General features: G+C 54.5%; 6 protein-coding genes across 6 annotated transcripts; 3 read left to right on the forward strand and 3 right to left on the reverse strand.

Moving 5' to 3' along the window:
* Positions 1 to 909: 909 nt before the first annotated feature.
* MONBRDRAFT_25591 (uncharacterized protein) lies at positions 910 to 4010 on the reverse strand (the record flags this gene model as incomplete). The annotated part of the gene is made up of 5 exons (XM_001745956.1): positions 910 to 1343; positions 1431 to 1574; positions 1804 to 3078; positions 3215 to 3529; positions 3821 to 4010. The coding sequence occupies 5 exons, from the start codon at positions 4008 to 4010 to the stop codon at positions 910 to 912; spliced, it is 2358 nt and encodes a 785-aa protein (XP_001746008.1).
* Positions 4011 to 4111: 101 nt separating this feature from the next.
* Positions 4112 to 4552, forward strand: MONBRDRAFT_25592 (uncharacterized protein; the record flags this gene model as incomplete). Its single annotated transcript, XM_001745825.1, has 1 exon — positions 4112 to 4552. One exon carries the CDS (start codon positions 4112 to 4114, stop codon positions 4550 to 4552), a length of 441 nt encoding a protein of 146 aa, XP_001745877.1.
* Positions 4553 to 4962: 410 nt separating this feature from the next.
* MONBRDRAFT_8370 (uncharacterized protein) lies at positions 4963 to 11444 on the forward strand (the record flags this gene model as incomplete). Its single annotated transcript, XM_001745826.1, has 3 exons — positions 4963 to 5192; positions 5464 to 11162; positions 11260 to 11444. 3 exons carry the CDS (start codon positions 4963 to 4965, stop codon positions 11442 to 11444), a joined length of 6114 nt encoding a protein of 2037 aa, XP_001745878.1.
* A 1034-nt stretch (positions 11445 to 12478) lies between these two features.
* MONBRDRAFT_8371 (uncharacterized protein) lies at positions 12479 to 13756 on the reverse strand (the record flags this gene model as incomplete). Its single annotated transcript, XM_001745957.1, has 1 exon — positions 12479 to 13756. The coding sequence occupies one exon, from the start codon at positions 13754 to 13756 to the stop codon at positions 12479 to 12481; it is 1278 nt and encodes a 425-aa protein (XP_001746009.1).
* A 411-nt stretch (positions 13757 to 14167) lies between these two features.
* MONBRDRAFT_25595 (uncharacterized protein) lies at positions 14168 to 16945 on the reverse strand (the record flags this gene model as incomplete). The annotated part of the gene is made up of 3 exons (XM_001745958.1): positions 14168 to 15492; positions 15580 to 16343; positions 16776 to 16945. The coding sequence occupies 3 exons, from the start codon at positions 16943 to 16945 to the stop codon at positions 14168 to 14170; spliced, it is 2259 nt and encodes a 752-aa protein (XP_001746010.1).
* Positions 16946 to 17259: 314 nt separating this feature from the next.
* MONBRDRAFT_37144 (uncharacterized protein) lies at positions 17260 to 18384 on the forward strand (the record flags this gene model as incomplete). Its single annotated transcript, XM_001745827.1, has 1 exon — positions 17260 to 18384. The coding sequence occupies one exon, from the start codon at positions 17260 to 17262 to the stop codon at positions 18352 to 18354; it is 1095 nt and encodes a 364-aa protein (XP_001745879.1). The 3' UTR covers positions 18355 to 18384.
* Between the last annotated feature and the right edge of the window lie 1212 nt (positions 18385 to 19596).

Below are 19596 nucleotides of genomic sequence, written 5' to 3' on the forward strand. Positions count from 1 at the left end.
ATACCAACACTATTTCAGAGATTTAGCCCAACCCAATAGCTTTTCAAGAGGCAGCTGTCAAAGCGATCATGTGAGCAGAGAGCTTGAATAGTTCAGACTTGCTGCAAGAAGTCCTTTGTCAGACGTAAGAACAACAGAAACATCTGCAACGAGAGAGAGCGACAATTGTGTGTGTGTGTGTGTGTGTGTGTGTGTGTGTGTGTGTGTGTGTGTGTGTGTGTGTGTGTGTGTGTGTGTGTATGGAAGAGAAGAGAAAGCAGAGAGCGGGGACGGCGAGAAGGCGGCGAGAAGGCCGTAGGGTACAGATATAATATGGAAAGGGAAGCGGATGCGCAGATAGAGACGGAGAGAGAGAGAGAGAGAGACGAGAGACGAGAGAAAGAGGGGGGAGGAGCACATGCAAGGATGCAAGTGTTTGATGTTGTTTTCTTCGGTCAAACCCGCGTGGGCGCAAACTGGAACGGTGTGCGAAGGGGGCAGGTGCCAGCCCGGGATAACGACGACTGGTTGAAGACCGTGTGGTACGTACGACTCGGGGGGGTTTGTGCAAGGGGGTTCTTGTGCCATTTGAAGGTGAACGCTCGAGTGCGGGAGAGGTTTCTCTATTTCCGAAACTCAACGATTACAAGGCGTCTACGCCTAAAGATCAAAACGGCAACTATGAAGGAAAGGAGGGAAAAACAAAAAAAACATGGAAACAAGCTAAGGCCGAGCGACCGTCTGATCCAGCTCGGTAAGAACAAGGACAATCCTTGCTCGACGCGTGCGCATACACGCACTCACACGCGCACTCACACGCGCACGCACGCACGCACACGTTTGCTGACGCACAAAAGTAGGAGAAAAGGCCCCAAACACCTGTGAGGCTAGCACACGACGACACAGGGTTGTCCTTAAACAGGGGACTCTTTATTGAAAACGGTAGGCCTTGACCCAGTCAATCTCAAAGGAAGCGGGCAGTTCGTCCACAAAGTTCCAGCCTTGCCACATCTGGTTGCCCAGGATGAGGTACATGGGGTGCTGAGGGAGCGTATCGCTGGTCATGACCTGCGTGACCGTATGGTAGGGCGTATCATCAATCAAATAGGTCAGCGTGCGCGGCGTCATCTCGACCGAGTACGTGTGAAAGCTATTTGAAAAGTCACACCCAGGACAGCCCCCGTAGTCCTGTCCGCTTTGCGAGTTGGCATAGCACTGTGAAGACGACCAATGATAGGTTCCAATAATTTCATAGGGCGGGGACTTGCTCCGCCAAATATCTGTTTCCAAAATGTCCACCTCCCCACCCGTAGGCCAGCACACATCCGCATCGGGCATCATCCAGATGGCCGGCCAGAAATGACCTGCATAGAGCGCGTGAATTTATGAGCGAGCCAAAGCAAAAGTCTCCTGCAACGCCCGGCCGACACTGTGCGCTGGGCAGGACCTACCCGAGGGAATCTTGGCGTTGACGTCGATGCGTCCATATTGAAGGGAAAAGCCGTCTGGGTTCTTCGATCCGCAGTCATTGAGAGCATAGTTGCTGCGATTGCTTGCCGTGTCGACCCAGCCGGACCCCACAAAATGACTATGACCTAGGTTTTTTTGGTGTATGTGTGTATGTGTGTGTGTTTCCGAGAAATACAGACAAACAAACAACCAGGATACATGCAACCAGGTACATACAACGTCAGGGGACACCCCATCATGAGCAACCAGCACACTCAGTTGAAACCAGCGCACTGCGTCGAAACCTCCCCTTTCTTGACTAGCGCATTGCTCGTTTTCTACGCCTTTGCTCCAAATTCTCAATGACTCACGTACCGGCTTGATCCGTCTCATTATGCTCAAACAAAAAGGCGGTGAGCTTGAGCGTGCCGTCTGACACGGTGACGGCACTGGAGACGTAGAGTTCCTCCTCAGAACCATGGGTGCAGTTGTCGTAGACGGTCCAGTTCCCATCCAGGGCACTGCCGTCAAAATCCTGTGACCAGATTTGCGTCAGCTGCGGCTGGTCGCAGCTGGCCGCGGCGTCACCCAGGGCCGTGTAGGCTGCTCGATAGAGACGGGCCTGTGGCACGCTGTCGTTATTGGGCATGGCTGTGCGTGGATACAAGAGCATCGTCATGCTCATGCGTGGCAAGGTGGTGGGTGTTTGAAAGGTGGCCAATTCTTCTTGGTTCGTGCCGACAGTCACATTGGTGTAGCTGATGCGGATGACATATGTGGTGCGCTGGGTTGCGTCAAAGTTCAGGGACACGGTCTGCTGGTTGCCATTGACTGCAATGTAGGCTTGCTTAACGTCTGCATCCAGATGAAGGGTAACGTTGTTGCTGGCGTCGCCCAGCTGAATTCCAGTGCCCCACTGGTCCCCCGAGTTGGCGGCCAGGTCCAGGGTGAGCTGGCCCAGGTGCACGTAGGAGGGGCCTTGCCACTGCCCCACGGCATACTTGGCCTGGCCGCGGCAATCGTTGGGCAGATAACAACTCATGTTCTGATCGGCCTGGATGGCCAGGTAGCTTGTCGTGTTATCGGCCAGGGCATGGCTGGCGCAGAAGCCAAAGAGGGAGGCATTGAAGATGGTGGCAGCAGCGGGGTAGCAGGCGGTCTGGGTGGTGTAGAATTTGCCAAGGCTCTGCTCCTGATCACAGAAGGAAGGAGGTTGAGGTGGGTTGCTGCAGTTGGGCGTGGGGGTCTCACCCAACGGGGTGTAGGCCACGCTGGCCAGGGCTATATCCGTGGGGCCCGAGTACGAGAAGGGCGTACAATACGAGGCGCCGCAGGCGTAGAGAAAAGCCCAAATGTAGAGGCTGTCTGAAGTGACGCTCGAGTTGTGGACGTGATACGAGATGTTGTCGACAAGAAACTCGGTGCTATTCGGGCCCCATACAAAGGTATAGTCGTGAAAGCCGCTGTAGGGATCAAATGGCAAAGAAGTACCAAAGTAATCGTTACCGGCGTTGAAGGTGGTGGAGTTGCCCTTGCCCCCATCAAACGTAAACCCGATGCTGGCACTGCCATAGGCAACCAGGGTGGTCGTGACGCCGCTACCGCCAGCAATTTTGGCGCGAAACGTGATGTTGCCATACTTGACCGACTCTGCAAGGAACATGAAGAGGAGGTGCATAAAAGTGATGACGGACGGCCTCTGCAGGGATTGGCATCCCATGGAGGTGGGCACGGACAGACAGACGCGCGGAGCAGTATGGTATGACAAAGGGAACAAGCAACGCACCACGAGACTGAAAGGCAGCACCAGCTGTTTTGCGATCGTGGCAAGAGTCGGAGGAGCTGGTGTGGCAGTTGTTGTTGTCCAGCGTCATGACCAAAGCATCGCCCTTCACGTTGGCATGATCCTCACAAAAGGCTGAAAGAAATTGCGGCTCGCCATTGCAGTCGTTCTGAAAGTCCCACTCGGCGAGGGAAAAAGGAAGGTAACAAAAGGGATCAGGGGTGCCCAGGCCGGTCTTGGCGGGCGCCTCGGCAAAGCCCATGACAGGAGACATGTCCATGAAACCAGCGTCTGCCCGCTTGGCGTGCGGCCGTTGGCCTCGTCCGATGGCGCTGACGCCCGAAGTGGCGATGATTGCAAGGAGGCCAAGCGCAAGGCGCATGCATGCTGACGCTCCCGCCATGGCTCAGCGTGGAATGGATCGAGCGCGAGCGCACCACGAGGATCGAGCGCAAGCGCACAACAAGGATCGAGCGCAAGCGCACAACAAGGATCGGGGCTCTAGCAAGAGCATCCGATGATGCACAAAGGAGCAGCGATCTCGGCCGCCGATCTCGACGCAACTTTGCCTAGAGACTGATCCGACACGAAAGCAAGGAGCGCGCGGACAGCGAGAGAGAGAGAGAGAGAGGAAGCCAGGAAAAGAGGTGAGACAGCCAAGAAAGTTAGGGGCGAGGGAGTAGAGAGAGAGAGAGAGAGAGAGAGAGAGAGAGAGAGAGAGAGAGAGAGAGAGGAGAGAGAGAGAGAGAGGCGGGGGGGGGGGGCCCCGGGAGAGAGAGGGAGGCCAAAAGGTCCCCATCCGTCCGTGTGCGTGAAGCATGCAACACCCCCCCCTTCCACTCAATCTTTCAAAAAAAATAAAAAAATAAAACATCAACACACACACTCCCATCCATCCATATGCTCCTTCTGTGTTGTTTCCTGTTGTTACATGTGGTAGTTGTGCTATTCCTCTGTCTCTGTCTGTCTCTGTCTCTGTCTCTGTCTCTGTCTCTGTCTCTGGCTCTGTCTCTGTCTCTGTCTCCGTCTCTGGCTCTGGCTCTGGCTCTGTCTGGCTCTGGCTCTGGCTCTGTCTGGCTCTGTCTGGCTCTGGCTCTGGCTCTGGCTCTGTCTGGCTCTGTCTGGCTCTGGCTCTGGCTCTGTCTGGCTCTGTCTGGCTCTGTTTCTGTCTGGCTCTGTCTGGCTCTGTCTCTGTCTCTGTCTCTGGCTCTGTCTCTGTCTCTGGCTCCGTCTCTGGCTCTCTGGCTCTCCCTGTGGTATTTTTCTCTGTTTATGCCCTGCGAACCAATTCATTTTCCTCTCTCCCTCGCTTATCCGATTTCCACACATTTTGAGTTTTGAGCTGGACAGAACAGCAGTTGTAAAGCACAGGAAGTGGTTGATCAAAGGGGAAGATGTTCTCATGATGAGAAGAAAAGACCAACGTTTCAAGCCAGCCAAAATCACAAGGGTCCACCACATCAGGGTGTGTATGCTATCAGAGATCGCCGTGCTATCACAAATTGCTGTGCCATTCGAGGTACCCGTGCCATCAGAGGGCCTCATGACAACCTTACCGACTCACGAGAGTTGCTCAGAAAGCATGTCGGACTCACGAGTGTCAAAGTCAATCCTTTTTTTTTTTTCCATAAGAAATTTGAATGCAAAAGTCAGACTTTTGATTTTCACTGGACCCACGGCTTGTGTGATGAAACGCGGACTCACCTCGTACTGCTACCAAGCTTGAGGGCTTGTTCTTCTTCTGATGACCAATGGCCACTGGACCACTTTCCAGCTGCTGGTGGCTTGCCTGTGCCAGATACTGGCGGGTGCTGTTGGCAGTGCTCTCCCCCCAAAGAGACTTTGGGACCGGAACGGCATTTGATTGGAAACTGGTGCTGGTAACATCTCGCCTCATATTGACCCATTGGTTCAGCTTGCTTGCTTTCTTCACTCGAACCGTCGGACAAGCACACAAGCCCCACCGGCATGGGGCTAGACGGTACGTGCTGGTCATGGGCGCACATGCCGGGCTCGACACAACATGTTCACAACTGGCGGCTTTTTGCGCAACATGCCTGGCAGACGACGTCTCGGCACCAGCCGATGGCTTGCCCCTGCTGACAGCCGAGGATTCATCGCTTGAGATTAAAACAGGAGGCTGCCGCCAGCACCGTGGCATTTGGTTGGTAGTGGCGTGTGCTCTACCTCGTTGAATCACCCGTGCAAAAGCTCTGACGTCCATGGCCCGTTCATGGGTGGCATGCCATTAGGACTCGAACCCTGACGATCATCGGCATCCTGGTGGTGGGAACAGTGGTGGCGACCGGTCTTTCGCTTTGGTTCGTACAGCAGGCCGCTGTCCGAGCAGCACGCAGTTCCAACACCCACGACGCTCGTCTGGATGCCACTGGCCAGGACCTTGCTCTCAACATTTCCTTGAATGTCCCCTACGTCTCCAAGTTACACGCTGCGGATATCAATGGTGTGACTTGTTCGCTTCAAGCCACCAGGTTGATGACACAAAATACGACTTTGAGTTTACATGTCTTGGACCTGGGCAATCTGGTCCTCTCGTCCCCGCTTCCCAATGTGCTCCAAGGTGGCAACACAACAGTGCAGCTGGCGTACAGGCAGGACGAGCCAGGTCGCATAGCCGCCAAGCTCATCGTCGATACTTACGGCATCCTTGCCATCACCTGCTCCCTGGACTTGACAATTCACATATGGAACGTGGTGCCGGTGCCGTTCAGCTGGACCCTTGATACCGTCGAGCTCAACCCGTGGACCCAAGATCAAGATCACACGTTGGCTAATGAAAAGGCTTCCTCGGAAGCGAAAGCGGCACAAAATTCAACAACCCTCGCCGCCGACGTCGAAGCAGCCATCAACAGCCTGCTAAAACACGTGCAGCCTCATCCTGCCAAACCCACTTGTCTTCTGCCCGTCTCCGTTCAGATGCCATCGCTCTTCTTGTCGATGCTTGATAGTCTGGTCCTTCGCCTGCCGGCCACTGGATTTGTGCTCTCTGCACGCACTGCACAAGGTCAGGTGCTGAACATGTCCGAGGTCACGCTCCAGGGTCTCGACACTGATATTTTGAGCTCAACAGGGATTGAGATCTGCGCATCTGGCTTGCTGGACGTGCACTGCGCCAGCGACAATTGCCGGGATGCTCTCACCCACACCGACCAGGCCGTGCAGCTGGTTCGTGATTTATATGCAAATCTAACGCTCGACTTTCGCACCGACTCGCGGGACGAGACAAGCCGCAGTTCCTTCTGGGGTCGATTCCTTAGTCTCGACCACGACATCGTTGTGACTGTACCTCCAGCCCTGCTACCCTTTCGACAACCGGATTCTCACAGCGATATCTCCGACCCTGCCCGCTCATCCCTTGAGAACACCGGCCTGGGAGACTTTTGGGCGGATGCCGCTTGGGCTGCCCCCAACGGAGCCAGAACCGGACGTGCCTCACCCATCAACTCTCTCGTTGCTCTCGTCAACTCAAACTCCACACCGTCGCCAGCCCTACCGAGTGACGTCCAAGCAGCTCTGATGGCGGATTGCTTGGACGTGTCCTTTGACGCCCGCTTTTCGCAACGCCTGTGTGCTGTTTGGAATCGTGCTGCTTCTCACAACGAACATCAACGTCTCTACGGTGGAGAGCTTCATGCCAAGTGGGATGACCGTTCCATTGTCGACCTTTTTGGTGGAGCCTTTTGGCCCACGCTAACTTTCGACCGGCTGCCTGGCGTCTTGGGCCTGCGCTTAACAAAAAACAATTGGCTGCTCAACACGACCTTCGTTGCGACCTACGATGAGCACGAGCAAAAAGCTCACTTGGTCCTCACCAACGATGGCCCAGGCCTGAGCAGTCCGTTTGAGCTCAGAGCAGGCGGTCGTTGGCATCAAGTTTCCAATGGCACGCAACGGCTTGAAGGTCAACTTGTTTTTGAAACACTGAGGAATGCCGCTTTTCAAAACATACACCTGCAAGTGCGTGGCGACTTTCCTCGCAACTCCGTCACTGACCTTACTCTTAATGTCTCTCGAGGCAATAAACGGGTGCTGCAGGCAGCATTGACCCAGCCCACGACAACGTCCGCCCTTGGTCACCTTAACATCACCAACGTGGCTGAGATCTTCTTCGATGGTCGCTTTAATTCCATCGAGGACGAGCGCTTCCTCAATCTTAGTAGCAACATCCCAGCGTGGGACGTTCAATTTGAGGGTTTCGGGCGGCTTACAACAAGTGTTGTTGAGCTCAACGTCAGCTCAACAGGAGCGGGCATCCCTTTTGCTCTTGAAGCCATCGCCGCCTACAAAAAACACCGCTCAAATGGTTTATTGATCTCAGTCGACGGCGACAATCAGGAACAACTGTTTGTCAACGCTTCCGCCACATACGTTGACCCCTCTCATTCTGCGTCCCTCGCCGTCCAACTTGATCAGGCAGCGTCGATCTATCATATCCAATCTGCTGTTGATGACGTGTTCGTTGATGCTGGAGCCGTGCACGTCGCAAGCAGCGCCTCGCAGACCCATAGAATGTTGGATAGAGCCAAGACAGCTGTCTTGGCCGCTACCTCCGATGATGATTTTGTCAGCGACGACGATGACGCACCGGCCCCAAATGTTGATGATGATGATGATGAGAATGCGAGCGACGATGATGTAGACGACGATGATGCCCCGGTGCCGCACGCCACTGACCAGTATCGAGCATGGGGGAGCTTTGCAGGCCTGGGTTACTTGGCAAATCTGTCCACAACACTCGATCCCAAGCGTATGGATTGGCCTTTGAATATGGTTGTGACGGGCCCGCGCTCCTCTAGTATCCAAAATGTGTCCCTGCGTTTAACCAATGTCCCCACCAAGCGCACATTTGAAGGTCGGTGGCTTGCAATGCCAAGCTCAAGCCATGGTCATTTCCTCTGTGACTTTCATCATCTTTCGGCCATCAATGTATCATCGGCGCTGCGTATACGCTCCTCCCCGACAGCTCCAACAACAGTTGAGGCCAATTGCAATGCTCTGGTTGACGCCGCTTCACCCGACTATGAAGCCTCTACCGCCATGAGCATCAAGGCGGATGACCAGCACCTGCTTGCCCAGGGCGTCTCCGCGTGGCGTGCAGCTCACAAGGGACTGCAAGCCAACGTGACATGGAATGACATTACTTCGCTTACTGATTTATCCCTTCAGGGAAACGGCAAAGTTGTCAGGCTCATTACCAATGCTTCGCGGCATTCGCCTGGTGACATTGTCGATGCGGAGCTGAGCAGCTTTTGGCAGCACAGTTCTCGTGCTGTGCAGGCCAGCCTGGATGCAGATGTGGCATGGCACAAGCATCAAGACCTCTTTCGCCTCTCTGCCCAGGGCGTAGAGCCGTGGGCGCATAACGCCAGCGCCCAGGGGACATTGGACCTAGGCCTGCTGACAAAGGGTTCCACACTGGGTCCTCACAGTGCCGAGGCCCGCGTAGTCATCGTGCCGTCCCACAAGCCGTGGGCAGATGCTTTAATGCGCTGGGATGATATTCAGCTCAATAGCAGCGTCGTGATGGGACCAGAGCTGACCTCGGGTCGTCTAGACCTGAACCTGACAAGGCTGGATGGTCCAACCGCTCAAGGGCTTTCAGCCTCCTCGCTCGGGTACGGCGCGCTCAGCTACAGTGACGTGGCAAACTTTCGAGGCAACCGACTTTCCTCTGCCAATCTCGACGCTCGGGGCACCGGCACTGTGGCGTTCAACCTTACGTGGGACGAGCATCGCAATGTTTTGACGGCACAAGCCACTGGTGTGCTACAAGATGAAGAAGGGCGCCGCCAGGCTGCTCAGCTGACCACCATCACCAATGGCCCAGTACTGGGCAAGCACGACACCGAGCTGGATTTGGAGCACGATATATCTCAATCGCTGGAAACGTGGAGTACCCGCGTCCGATTTGACGATGCACAGCTGCAGCAGTACGGCTCGGCATCCATCACAGAGGACGGCAACCGCCGAGCATACTCCGGTACCCTGCAGGCGGGCACCTTTGACTTTTCCAAGGCAGTGCCGCACATGAAATCACGTTGGCTCAACGCAGTGTTTGATGCGCTCTGGCGCAGGGCCCGAGCCGACGGTCGCATGACGAGCATGCTGGATGGGTCAGTCAACTTGGACTGGGACAGGCTGAAGAATCAGCTGGCACTGACCACACAAGTCAATGCATCATCAGATGGCCTCCTCTACACTTCCGCCCGTGTACTGGCCAATTTGGAACAGCAAGATAGCAAGTGGACATCAAACGCCACCATGCTATGGCAGGACGATGACCAACAAGTTGAATGGCATGCAGCGGTGATAACTGCAGACTCTCATGACCGTCTGATGATGCTTGTTGACACAAATGATGAAGCTGGCCAGGTCGCATTTTGGAGTGCTGTCACCGTAGATGACGTCAATGTCACAGCCATTGCTCGAGCGACTCGCTCGTTCGACTCGGCTTTGTTTGATACCCAGGCTGTTCGAGTCATCGACGGGCATGTGACCGAGGTTCTTTTCCAAAGCAGTGTAAATCATCAGTTCCATCACGACATTTCCGGCAGCGTGACGGATGAATCAGGTCCGGTGGAAAAGTGGGCAGAGGACCTCAATATGACTTTGCGGTGGAATGATGATGAAACGGCGACGATTCATTTCAATCTGATGAGCTCATGGCTTGGAGCTGGGAAATGGATCATCGGCACTTCCGCTGACGCCAACACGTCCACTGTTAATGTTGGAGCAGTTTGGAGCGTGGAGCTTGATGAACACCGTCCAGCTGCAAGCATTATTGGTACCACGCGGCTGAATGACGATCTGCTGCATGCAGAGTTTACCTTTGACAGTCCAAGTAATCATACGGAGGTAGCGTGCACGGGCTACTGGAACTCCCACCAATGGGATTCCAAAGTGTGGTGTGCAAGCAATTGGCAGGAGGCTCATGTTATGATGTATGTCTCGGATCTTGATATGCGGTCTCTCTCCCAATCAAGCCCAGGTCTCGCAGCCACCATGCCCCGTGCGCCGCCGTTTGGCATTTCACCATCATCCGCATTGTGGAGCGGTGCTCTAGCCTACGATGTGCGGGATCAACAAGCCATGATGGCCAATTGGAGTGTCGCTGGCTTGCACCAGCAAACGTACAGTGCATCAGTCAATGCAAGCCGCTTGCAAGTCTCGTCGGTGCAGTGGATCGGCGGCAACATGTCGCTCAACCTGGGTCCCACGACAGTGGATGTGTCGGGCGTGGCCAAAATCGACTCAACCAAGAAAGAAGTACACGCTGACACGATTGGACAAGTAAACGGCACTCCTTTTGGTCTGACACTAGGGGTGCAGCAAGTGAGGTTAACAAGCTCAATCACGGCGTACTGGTCTTCCACCGACTTTTCCGCGTTTGGCGAGCTGGCCTCGGAGGGACGTAACGGCACCCTGATGCTTTTGAGCCACCGCGACCGCTTATCCAGCAACGAAACCCTGATTTTTAACGTATCCACTGCCTACTGGACCGAAGCAACAATGGGTGCAGCAATGGGGCTTCATTGGACCTCGCCGGGCAATTGTGTCTCGGGCTTTGACACAAAGACAGCGTTTTGGCCTGCACACGACTTTCAAATTGACTCGGCAGCCAACGTTTGTCACAAAAGGACACATCCCATTGCGCCGACCGGGTCATACCCTGTTTCGACAGCTGGTTCAACTGCATCAACCAACCCAAGCTCAGGCTCCGGTAAGACGCCATTGCCACCTGGTACATCGCTGCCCGCGCATTCAACTCGAGGCTCCAGCCCACACCCTACGCCTTGCATTGGTACAAGTTCGCTCTACCCCAGCTCACGCTCAATGCCCACACCTGGTCACACGTTAGGAACAACCACGACTTCGGCAGCTTACCTTCACTCATCGACTATTCCAATGTCCACCCCGACACCAAGCAGAGGTAAGTCATATACTGTGTTCATCAGCGTGGTGATGTGAAATTAAACGAATAAAGCAAATCATACCTTCTCACTGCATCGCATGCCCTGTCTTCAAAGGCACAAGCGAGTCTAGCAGCCCTAGGAAAAAGAGCATCGCTATTGTTGCGGCAACTGTGGGGTCTGTGGTCGTGGTGGCCGTGGCTGCCGTGTTGGGAGTCATGTATGTTCGTCGCCATCGGCGTGGCGCCAAATACGCCATGTTTCAAAACGACCATGAGGACCATAAGGACCAAAAGGCGTAAGTTGGCTCAGACCCCAACGCTACTTTGCCCAGTTGCGCATGGTTCACTCGTTCCCCCCTTTTACCTGGAGGTCTGGCTTTTCCACAATGTCAGTGGTTCAACTCGTCAAAGCTCACTGGCTGCCTTTGACAACCCACGTTTGGGGCATTGCTAGACAATCACACATATGCTGAATGCCTGGATCTTCCCTCGAGTCACAGTCCTTTGGCTGACAGCCCGAGCGAGACCGGGTCAGACGAGCAGTAATTTTAAAATGACAACAATTGAGGCAGTCACATCTGATGTAAATTGACCCCTGATGACTTTCCGGCTTCAAGTATTATGGGAGAAAAAGGATCTCTTGCGATCATGAATAAGGGAGCGCGCCGTTCTTCCCTTGCTCACTTGCTGAAGATGGCGGCGCTGGGGTTTTTGGGGATTTGCTGTACCTTGGGCACGGTCATGCAGCGTTGACATGGCTGAAACTGACATCGCTTGACAAAAGTCAAAATAATCCTTGCAGAGCCTTGGAATCAAATTGCCGTGTGTTTCATTGCAGCACAGACGGGGCTTGTTTGCCTTGTCAATACCAAAACGAAAGATGATTCGATGACTGTTGCACTCCTGGGCTGTTGACTGTTGCACGCCCATCAGCCTCGCGCCATGTGTCAAATTCTTTTGTCGATACGATCCAAAAAAAAAAAAACCACCAAAGGAGATCAAAAAAAAAATAAAAAAATAAAAAAAATAAAAAATAAAAAATCCAAGGGCTGTGCTGCGCCTCTAAAAACTAGTCGCAACCATAGTCTGATGATGGCAACAGCGGAGTTGCGATTGTGAGAGTTTGGGTCACATTGGAGCAACGGGAAGACTGGCATTGGGCTCAAGGCATTTTGTCGTTTCGTGCATCACTGTTGCCTCTGCAACGGTGTAAGTGTCTGATGACTGCACTAGTGTCTGTGCCTGCCTACATTGATGTGCTATGCGGGGTGATGGTGATGAAAGCTGCGGTAATTATAGCCCCACAAGCACAAGCAGGCGTTGATCTTCGTCGACTACAAATTGAAAAGTATTTGCTGAACATGATTGCGGTACCAAGCAATTTTATTGTCGTGGCGGCTGGCGCTTAAGACATCCAGATCGCCGTCGCTGTCCAAGTCCGCTGCATACACCGAGTGCGCCCCATTGGCGCCAGTGGTGATGACGATCTGGGTGGAAAAGGTGCCGTCGCCGTTGTTGCGGTACCACGCTATTTTGTCGTCTTCGTCACTGGCGCTGAGGACGTCGAGGTTGCCGTCATTGTCCAGATCGGCTGCATACGCTGCGATGGCGCGGTTGGCGTCTGTGGTGATGACAATCTGGGTAGAAAAGATGCCGTTGCCGTTGTTGCGGTACCAAGCGATCTTGTTGTCATTGTAGCTGGCACTGAGGACATCGAGGTCGCCGTCATTATCCAGGTCTGCTGCGTACACGGAGGTCGCATAGAAAGCATTTGTAGTAATGTTGATCCGAGGGGAAAAAGTGGCGTTGCCGTTGTTGCGGTACCATGCAATCGTGTCGTCGGCCGCACTTGCGCTCAGGACGTCGAGGCGACCGTCGTTGTCCAGGTCTGCCGCATACACCGAAAGCGCAAAGTTTGCATCTGACGTGATGACCCTTTGTGCGGAAAAGTTGCCGTTGCCGTTGTTGCGGTACCAAGCAATCTTGTTATCGTCAGCACTGGCGCTAAGGACGTCCAGGTCGCCGTCATTGTCCAGATCTGCCGCATACACGGCACGCGCACCATCGGCGTCTGTGGTGATGACCAGCTGTGTGAACACAGCGCCGTCACCATTGTTGCGGTACCACGCAATTTTGCTGTCGTCCCAGCTAGCGCTGAGAACGTCGATATGGCCATCATCGTTCAGGTCTGCCGCGTAGACCGACCTTACACTCTCGGCATCCGTGGTGATAATCTTTGGCGGAGAAAAGGTGCCATCGGCGTTGTTGCGGTACCAGGCAATGCTATTGTTTGTTTGGCTTGCGCTGAGGACATCGAGGTGACCGTCGCTGTCCAGGTCCGTTGCATATACCGAGCGCGCATACGCGGCGTCTGTCGAGATGTTGTGACTCTCAAGCGGCTGCATCACCAGCCGAGGGTTTGATTCGACGGCCAGCTTCTTCATCACGCCCAGGACATCAACACCGTTCACAACAACGCGATTGCTGGCATTGATGAACAACGTGCCATCTGCACCCACGCTAATGGCCGGCTCATCATCACTAACACCCATGGCCCAGGCAGCAAGACTACTGCCAACAAGCACCACCCAGAAGCAGCGCATCGTCGTCATTGTCGTCAGCGCTCGCCGCCGATTGTCGGTTCAACGCGCGCGCTCGAATTGTCTGACAAATGGTCGGTGTTTGTCAGATAAAATTGTGTGTGTGTGTGTTATTGTCGTGTGTGTGTGTGTGTGTGTGACGAGCCGTTCAAGCGTTTCGCGCGGGCGCGGGCCATAGCCGTGCGGCGGGTATAATGTGCATGTGTATTGGTGCAGGCGCTGTCGTTTCGCGCGGGTCATAGCCGAGTTTGTGTGTGTGTGTGTGTGTGTGTGTGTGTGCCCCTCTAACTCACCAATATCGTGAATGAAATGATCGCATGCTCCTGTCGTAGTCATCCCTCCCTACGCGACACTTTTTTTTTTTTTGGAGAGGGGGACCAACACCTTAGAAGAGCAACCCCAACGTTTTAAACGTCTCACGCGTCAATTCCCGGTGGGCTGAGGCTCTTGTCTTATTTGTCTTGCTGGACAGAGCACGCGGTTCCGATAAGCTCGAGTAGCCGGCTCACACGCTTGCAGGATTTGCGCAAGCTCATGCTGATCCAAATCACCCTCCGCAAACGGCGGCGGCATCAGAGATGTTGCCGCAGAGGGCTCGTCCATTGTGGAGGGGTTCGTGTCTGGCAAGTCTCGATGCCAAAAGTCAAACGAGGGGTAGACGCCGTCGTCCGGCTCATCCTCGGTTTGCACCCAGTTGACAGACGCGTCAAAATCACCCCAAGGCGCCTCTGGATCAGCCGAAGTCTGGACAATGCGGACTGGTAAGTCCGAGGCAGAATCCATGACCTTAACCCGCTTGTTCTGCTCGTGAATGGCCGCAGCTTCAATTTCTCCAAGTTTGCGCTCAAGCTGCTCACAACGTTCCAGAAGTGGTCGAGCGGCTTGAATGTAGTCGTATGCCTCCTTGGCCCAGCAAAGCAAAGTGCGCGGGGAGCTTGCTGGGTCTAGAGGACCGGGATCTGGCATTGGTACGGGGGATGCTTGTCGTGCAGCCGAGGAGGAACTCTGCTGATCCATCTCACATGCAGTTTCAGTCAGTGGATTGTTGGCCAGCTCCCAGCCCCAGTGCGCTCGAGTAATGCCTGCTGCCGCCCATGCAGCAACGATGCGCTCGGGGTGGTGGCTCTGCTCCTGAATGGCGGCATAGAGTGCACAGTGTTCCTCCGTGAGCGTGACAGCCTGACCGGCTGCGAAGGAGAACGTGCAAGCCAGATTGCAAAGACGATCGCGGGATACATGCTGATGCCACTGATCACCCGGGTCCAGGCAGCCACCCGGCTGTGAAGGCACCGCAAAGAGAAAAATGTTGATGGTGCGCAAGTATGTCAAGAGCGCGGCTGATATGTACGGTTGACGTCCATTGCACAAGAGAAGAAGGGGCTCGGTGTGGCCCGTAAAGGCGCGGAGTCGGCGACAAAACGCCAAGAAAAGACGGCGGGTGACGCAGCCAGTCTTGTTGGCACAACTGGCAAAGTGCTGAAACCTCGTGTCGGTCACGAGCGTCGCCGGCAGGTCGACGGAGGCAGCAACCGTGTCGGCAGGCAGTGTAGCTTGCTTGTGGATGAACAGGGGTGGGGCCAGCGCCCCACCAAGGGCAATGGCGGTGACAACGGTGCCGGCGCAGTTGTGGGTCTTCCCAGCCATGGCTACTGGATCCGAGTGCTGGTCGTTGCTGGCGGTGGTATGCAACGCTTCAAAGCCAGTTCCGAGACCAGACATTTTGTCGACGTACCAGATGTGGCACAGGCCTGCCACGCCAAGAGAATAATGCAAGGTTCAAGGCATGAGCACTGAGGGCTACACATAGCACCGAAACGAAGCCAGCGAACACGTACGGTTGTTGCGAATCGACCCGGCCTGGGGTCCAGAAGAGTCCAAGAATCCGAGGCTCTGCAGGGCCTTGCCAAAAGCATCAAAGAGTGCGCCGCAGTGCAGGTGGGCCGCGACGGATCCTCCGCACGAAGTTTGAGGCCGTGCACTCTTCAAATCGAGTCCATACTCATGCTCCCATGCTTCAAACCAGTGTTCTCGCAGGGGTGTGCGCTGCGAATTTTTGCTCGAGGCGCGTGGCCCATCGCATCGAGCCAGGAAGGAGCGCTCGCGCTGCGTCAACGCGGGAATCCGGGCAGCTTCGGGCAAGTTGTTGCGTTTGGCCGTTTCCAATAGCTCGCGCCGTATCTCTAGCAGGTCGCGCATGACGCTGGCAACATGCGCCCGCCTCTCGGGCAAACTGTCCTGTGCAGAGGCAGCAATGTGCTGGGCCAGTAGCTCGCGCTCTGCTGCTGTCATGATTGTCCGGCCATCGTGGCGTGGCGTAACAAGGACCGCCCGTCCTCGAGCAGCACGTATTTCCTTGTCCGTGACTTTGTACAGGTGTGCAACCGCACGGCTGGACGGGGCGCGACCATTACTAGACGGGAAGAGGGTTGTCAGTGTGCTTCGCGTGATGTTGGAGACTCCATGCTCTTGAAGCAGCGATTCCAATGCTTCTGCGGACGCTTTGCCGCGATGAATCTGCAATGCCAGCTGGAACAGCTCAAAGGCCTGGTCAGCGCGCCTGCGTCGTTGGGCCTGCGGCACGAGGCAAAGGTTAGATTGCCTAAAACCCAAAGCACGTTGACCCACGCCCGGCGACTGATTGCGCATGGGCAAAGATCAACACGGGGCACGACGGGGCCAGTGGCAGGAGACTTGTACGGCGCGTCAATTCACCTGTTGGGTCTTAGCTGATCCTGTCGAGATGTGCCCTGAAGCTCTCGGAGGCATGGTGTCGGTCGTCCACCGTTTTCAGACCCGTCACTCCTCGCAAACTGTTCACAACCTGACCGCGCCAAGCCTGCTTGTCATCGGTTTTAAGACGCTGCCCGTAAGGCACTTTACAACAACCCCGGTCACCCCCCGCGCCCCTCCACGCCCAGTGCTATCGAGACCCAGATCAGCTCGCCCCTTCTGGGCAGGCCTCGGTCTGTCCGCAATCTGGGAACGTATGAAAGAGCAAGTCGATACAGAAGTATTTTACTTCTCTTCTGACTTTTTGCTGACAAAGCTGACAAAGCTTGTTTTTTGCTGACAAAGCTTGTTTTTTTTGGAGAACACGTTGAGTCGCTTGAGCAAGACATGGTGGTTGGCTGTGAGCACAACCTGTGGCTTGAGCTGTAATGTTTGTTTCAGTCTCTGAATCTGTTTGATAGATGTGATCATGTCCCTGTTTTATCTTTTATATCCAGGTTACTCTCTATTTATGCATCACTTTTACGTTATAAAAATGGCTGATAGAGCTTCTATCTCTGATCATGGTTCATAACTCCAATCGTCTCTAACAATGTTTCTCTTGTTAACGATATCTCTGCTTTTCTCTATAACTTGCTTCATGTCTCTTACGACTGTTTTCATTTCTCTTCCGCGCGCGTGTGTGTGTGTGTGTGGGCGGCGTCGGCATTCCAACCCGAGACAGCGGGCGGTCTGAGGGTTGTGCGTTGATTCAGGGTTTTACGGCCCTTATTTTCACAGAGACGATGCGGTGGCAGGGTGTGTGTGGCAAGCTCGGCCTCACGGTGGTCCTCGTGTTGACGATTGGCGGCCCATGGCTGGCCGCAGGCCGCACGACGGCGACGTTGGCCGCCTTCAACATCCAGGTCTTTGGCGAGACCAAGGCCAGCAAGCCCGATGTGATGGCGGACATCGTCTCCATCTGCCACAACTTTGACTTTGTGGCCATTCAAGAGATCCGGGACGCCTCCAGCGAGGCCCTGGCCACGCTCATGGACGCGCTCAATGAAAATCAACCGACCGCTCTGCAATACATCAACATTACGGGCCCGCGCGAAGGCACGACGAGCAGCAAGGAGCAGTATGCTTTTGTGTATCGCCCTGCCCGGATCCGCGTGCATGATGCCTTTGCTCTCAACATGTCCGAGACCTTTGAACGGCCTCCGATGGCTGCGATCGTGGAAGTGCTGACCCCGGGAAGCAGCAACCGCAGCTCAACGCCTGCTGCGCTGCGAGGCGAAGCACCGCTGATTACACCAGGTGGCCCCTCGTCGCCCCGGTACCCGGTCACCAGCAGTCTTGCCTCCTCTGCTGGCCTCTTCCAGGTTTTGGTTCTGCATGCCAAGCCAAGCTCTGACGCCACCTATCTTGAGCTTTCGGCGCTGGATCAAGCCCGCCAGATTGCCACCCAATATGCCGGAGTTGAGCCCACCGTTCTGGCGGGTGACTTTAATGCCGGCTGCTCCTACCTGCCGGCCGATAAGGAAGCGGAGGTCACCATCTTCAAGAGCCCCTATACCGTGCTCATCAACGACAGCGCCGACACCACCTCCACAAACTCGGTGTGCCCCTACGATCGAATCGTCACCTTTGGCAACATTGGTAGCCGCATTCTGCAATCTGGTATCATTAATACCGAGGCCGCTCCCTTTAACTTTGATCAAGAGCGAGCAGAGGCCGTGAGTGATCACTACCCCATCGCCTACGAGGTCGCTGCTGCCACCACTACGAGCGATGACAACCCAGCGGTGGACCAGCCCAAAATTGTTCATCTAGCCCCGCAAGCCAAGACGGATGCCCCGCGCCGACAGACGGCGCGCATGGTTCCACCCTTGCGATGAGCCAGCAGCGCTATGCCAGCTTAGCATTGCCGTCGTGTCCACGCCCCAGAGCAGGTGCCTTTTTTTTTTTTTGTTTTTCTTGCTTGCTTTTCTTCGCTGTGTTTGGTTTTTAGGTCACTTTCTTCTTTTCGTTGCTCTTTCCGTTTTTTCTATTTTGTGTGTGTGTGCGTGTTTTTTTATAACGAGTCGTTGGTGTTGCGTGACACCAGAACCGAGCCGACTGGCTCCTCTGCATGCATATCAAATGCATGCGTCTTTTGTGACGGTGCTATAATTGTACCGCTGCTACCAAAGGCATTTTTGCCAGGCATGCGTTGCCCACCACTCAATAAAGGCACAGCGCCGGTAAATCAAAGACATGTTGATGGAAAAATGAGGCAGGGGGAGAGACATCGAGTGGCAGAGGGAGGCAGAGGCAGGGAAGAGGAGCTGGGGGACGACCACTCAACGCTATTCAATGCGTCAGGCCATGCGTGTATCTTGACTCACATCGACCCGAATGTGGCATCCTCCCCCGAAAACGGTCATGTTGTCGCGGCCCTCCAACATGTTCGCTAAAGATAGGACATGATTGCCACGTCGACGCTGCTATATGATCTCGTCACTGCCTTTCATGGACGCCACGAGCCTGTGCCAACACGGTATCTTTTTAAAAATAGCACGTAAGGCCTTTTCTTTTGCACAGCTGGCACTTTTCTGCTTATAAGGATCGGCAAGAGCTTTTTTTGCCTTGTCACGCTTTTTGGTCTCTCTCTATCTCTTTGTGTGTCTCTGTTTCTGTTTGTGTCTCTTTTTGAGTCTCTATTTATGTCTCCGTCTCTGTTTTGTCTCTATTTTGTCTCTCCTCCGTCTCTGTTTTGTCTGTTTTGTCTCTTCGTCCCTGACTTTGTCTCTTCTCTACCTCTGTCTCTGCCTTTGTTCCTGTCGCTCTCTCTATCTCTGTCTCTTGTCTCGTTTTCTCTCTTCTCTCTCATTTTTTTCAACGAGGTGTCAAGGTGAGTGGGACTTGATCAGCCAATGGGAAGTGCGGGCTGGCAGCCGGTTTGGATCACTGCTCATTGGCGCTACAACTACATGAGCTCGCAGCGGCTGAATGGCAGAGGTGTTATCTTCTCATTTTCTCATTCAATAATGTGCTTCTGATCCGGCAGCCACGCGCGCTTCAGCATCCGTCAACATGAGCGCAGGTGACAGGAAACAGCTTTGGAGTGTCTGTTCAGCCAAGGCACAAGGGACACTGGC

The sequence above is a fragment of the Monosiga brevicollis genome, genomic scaffold, assembly GCF_000002865.3.
Source record: "Monosiga brevicollis MX1 MONBRscaffold_10 genomic scaffold, whole genome shotgun sequence".
Taxonomy (NCBI): domain Eukaryota; class Choanoflagellata; order Craspedida; family Salpingoecidae; genus Monosiga; species Monosiga brevicollis.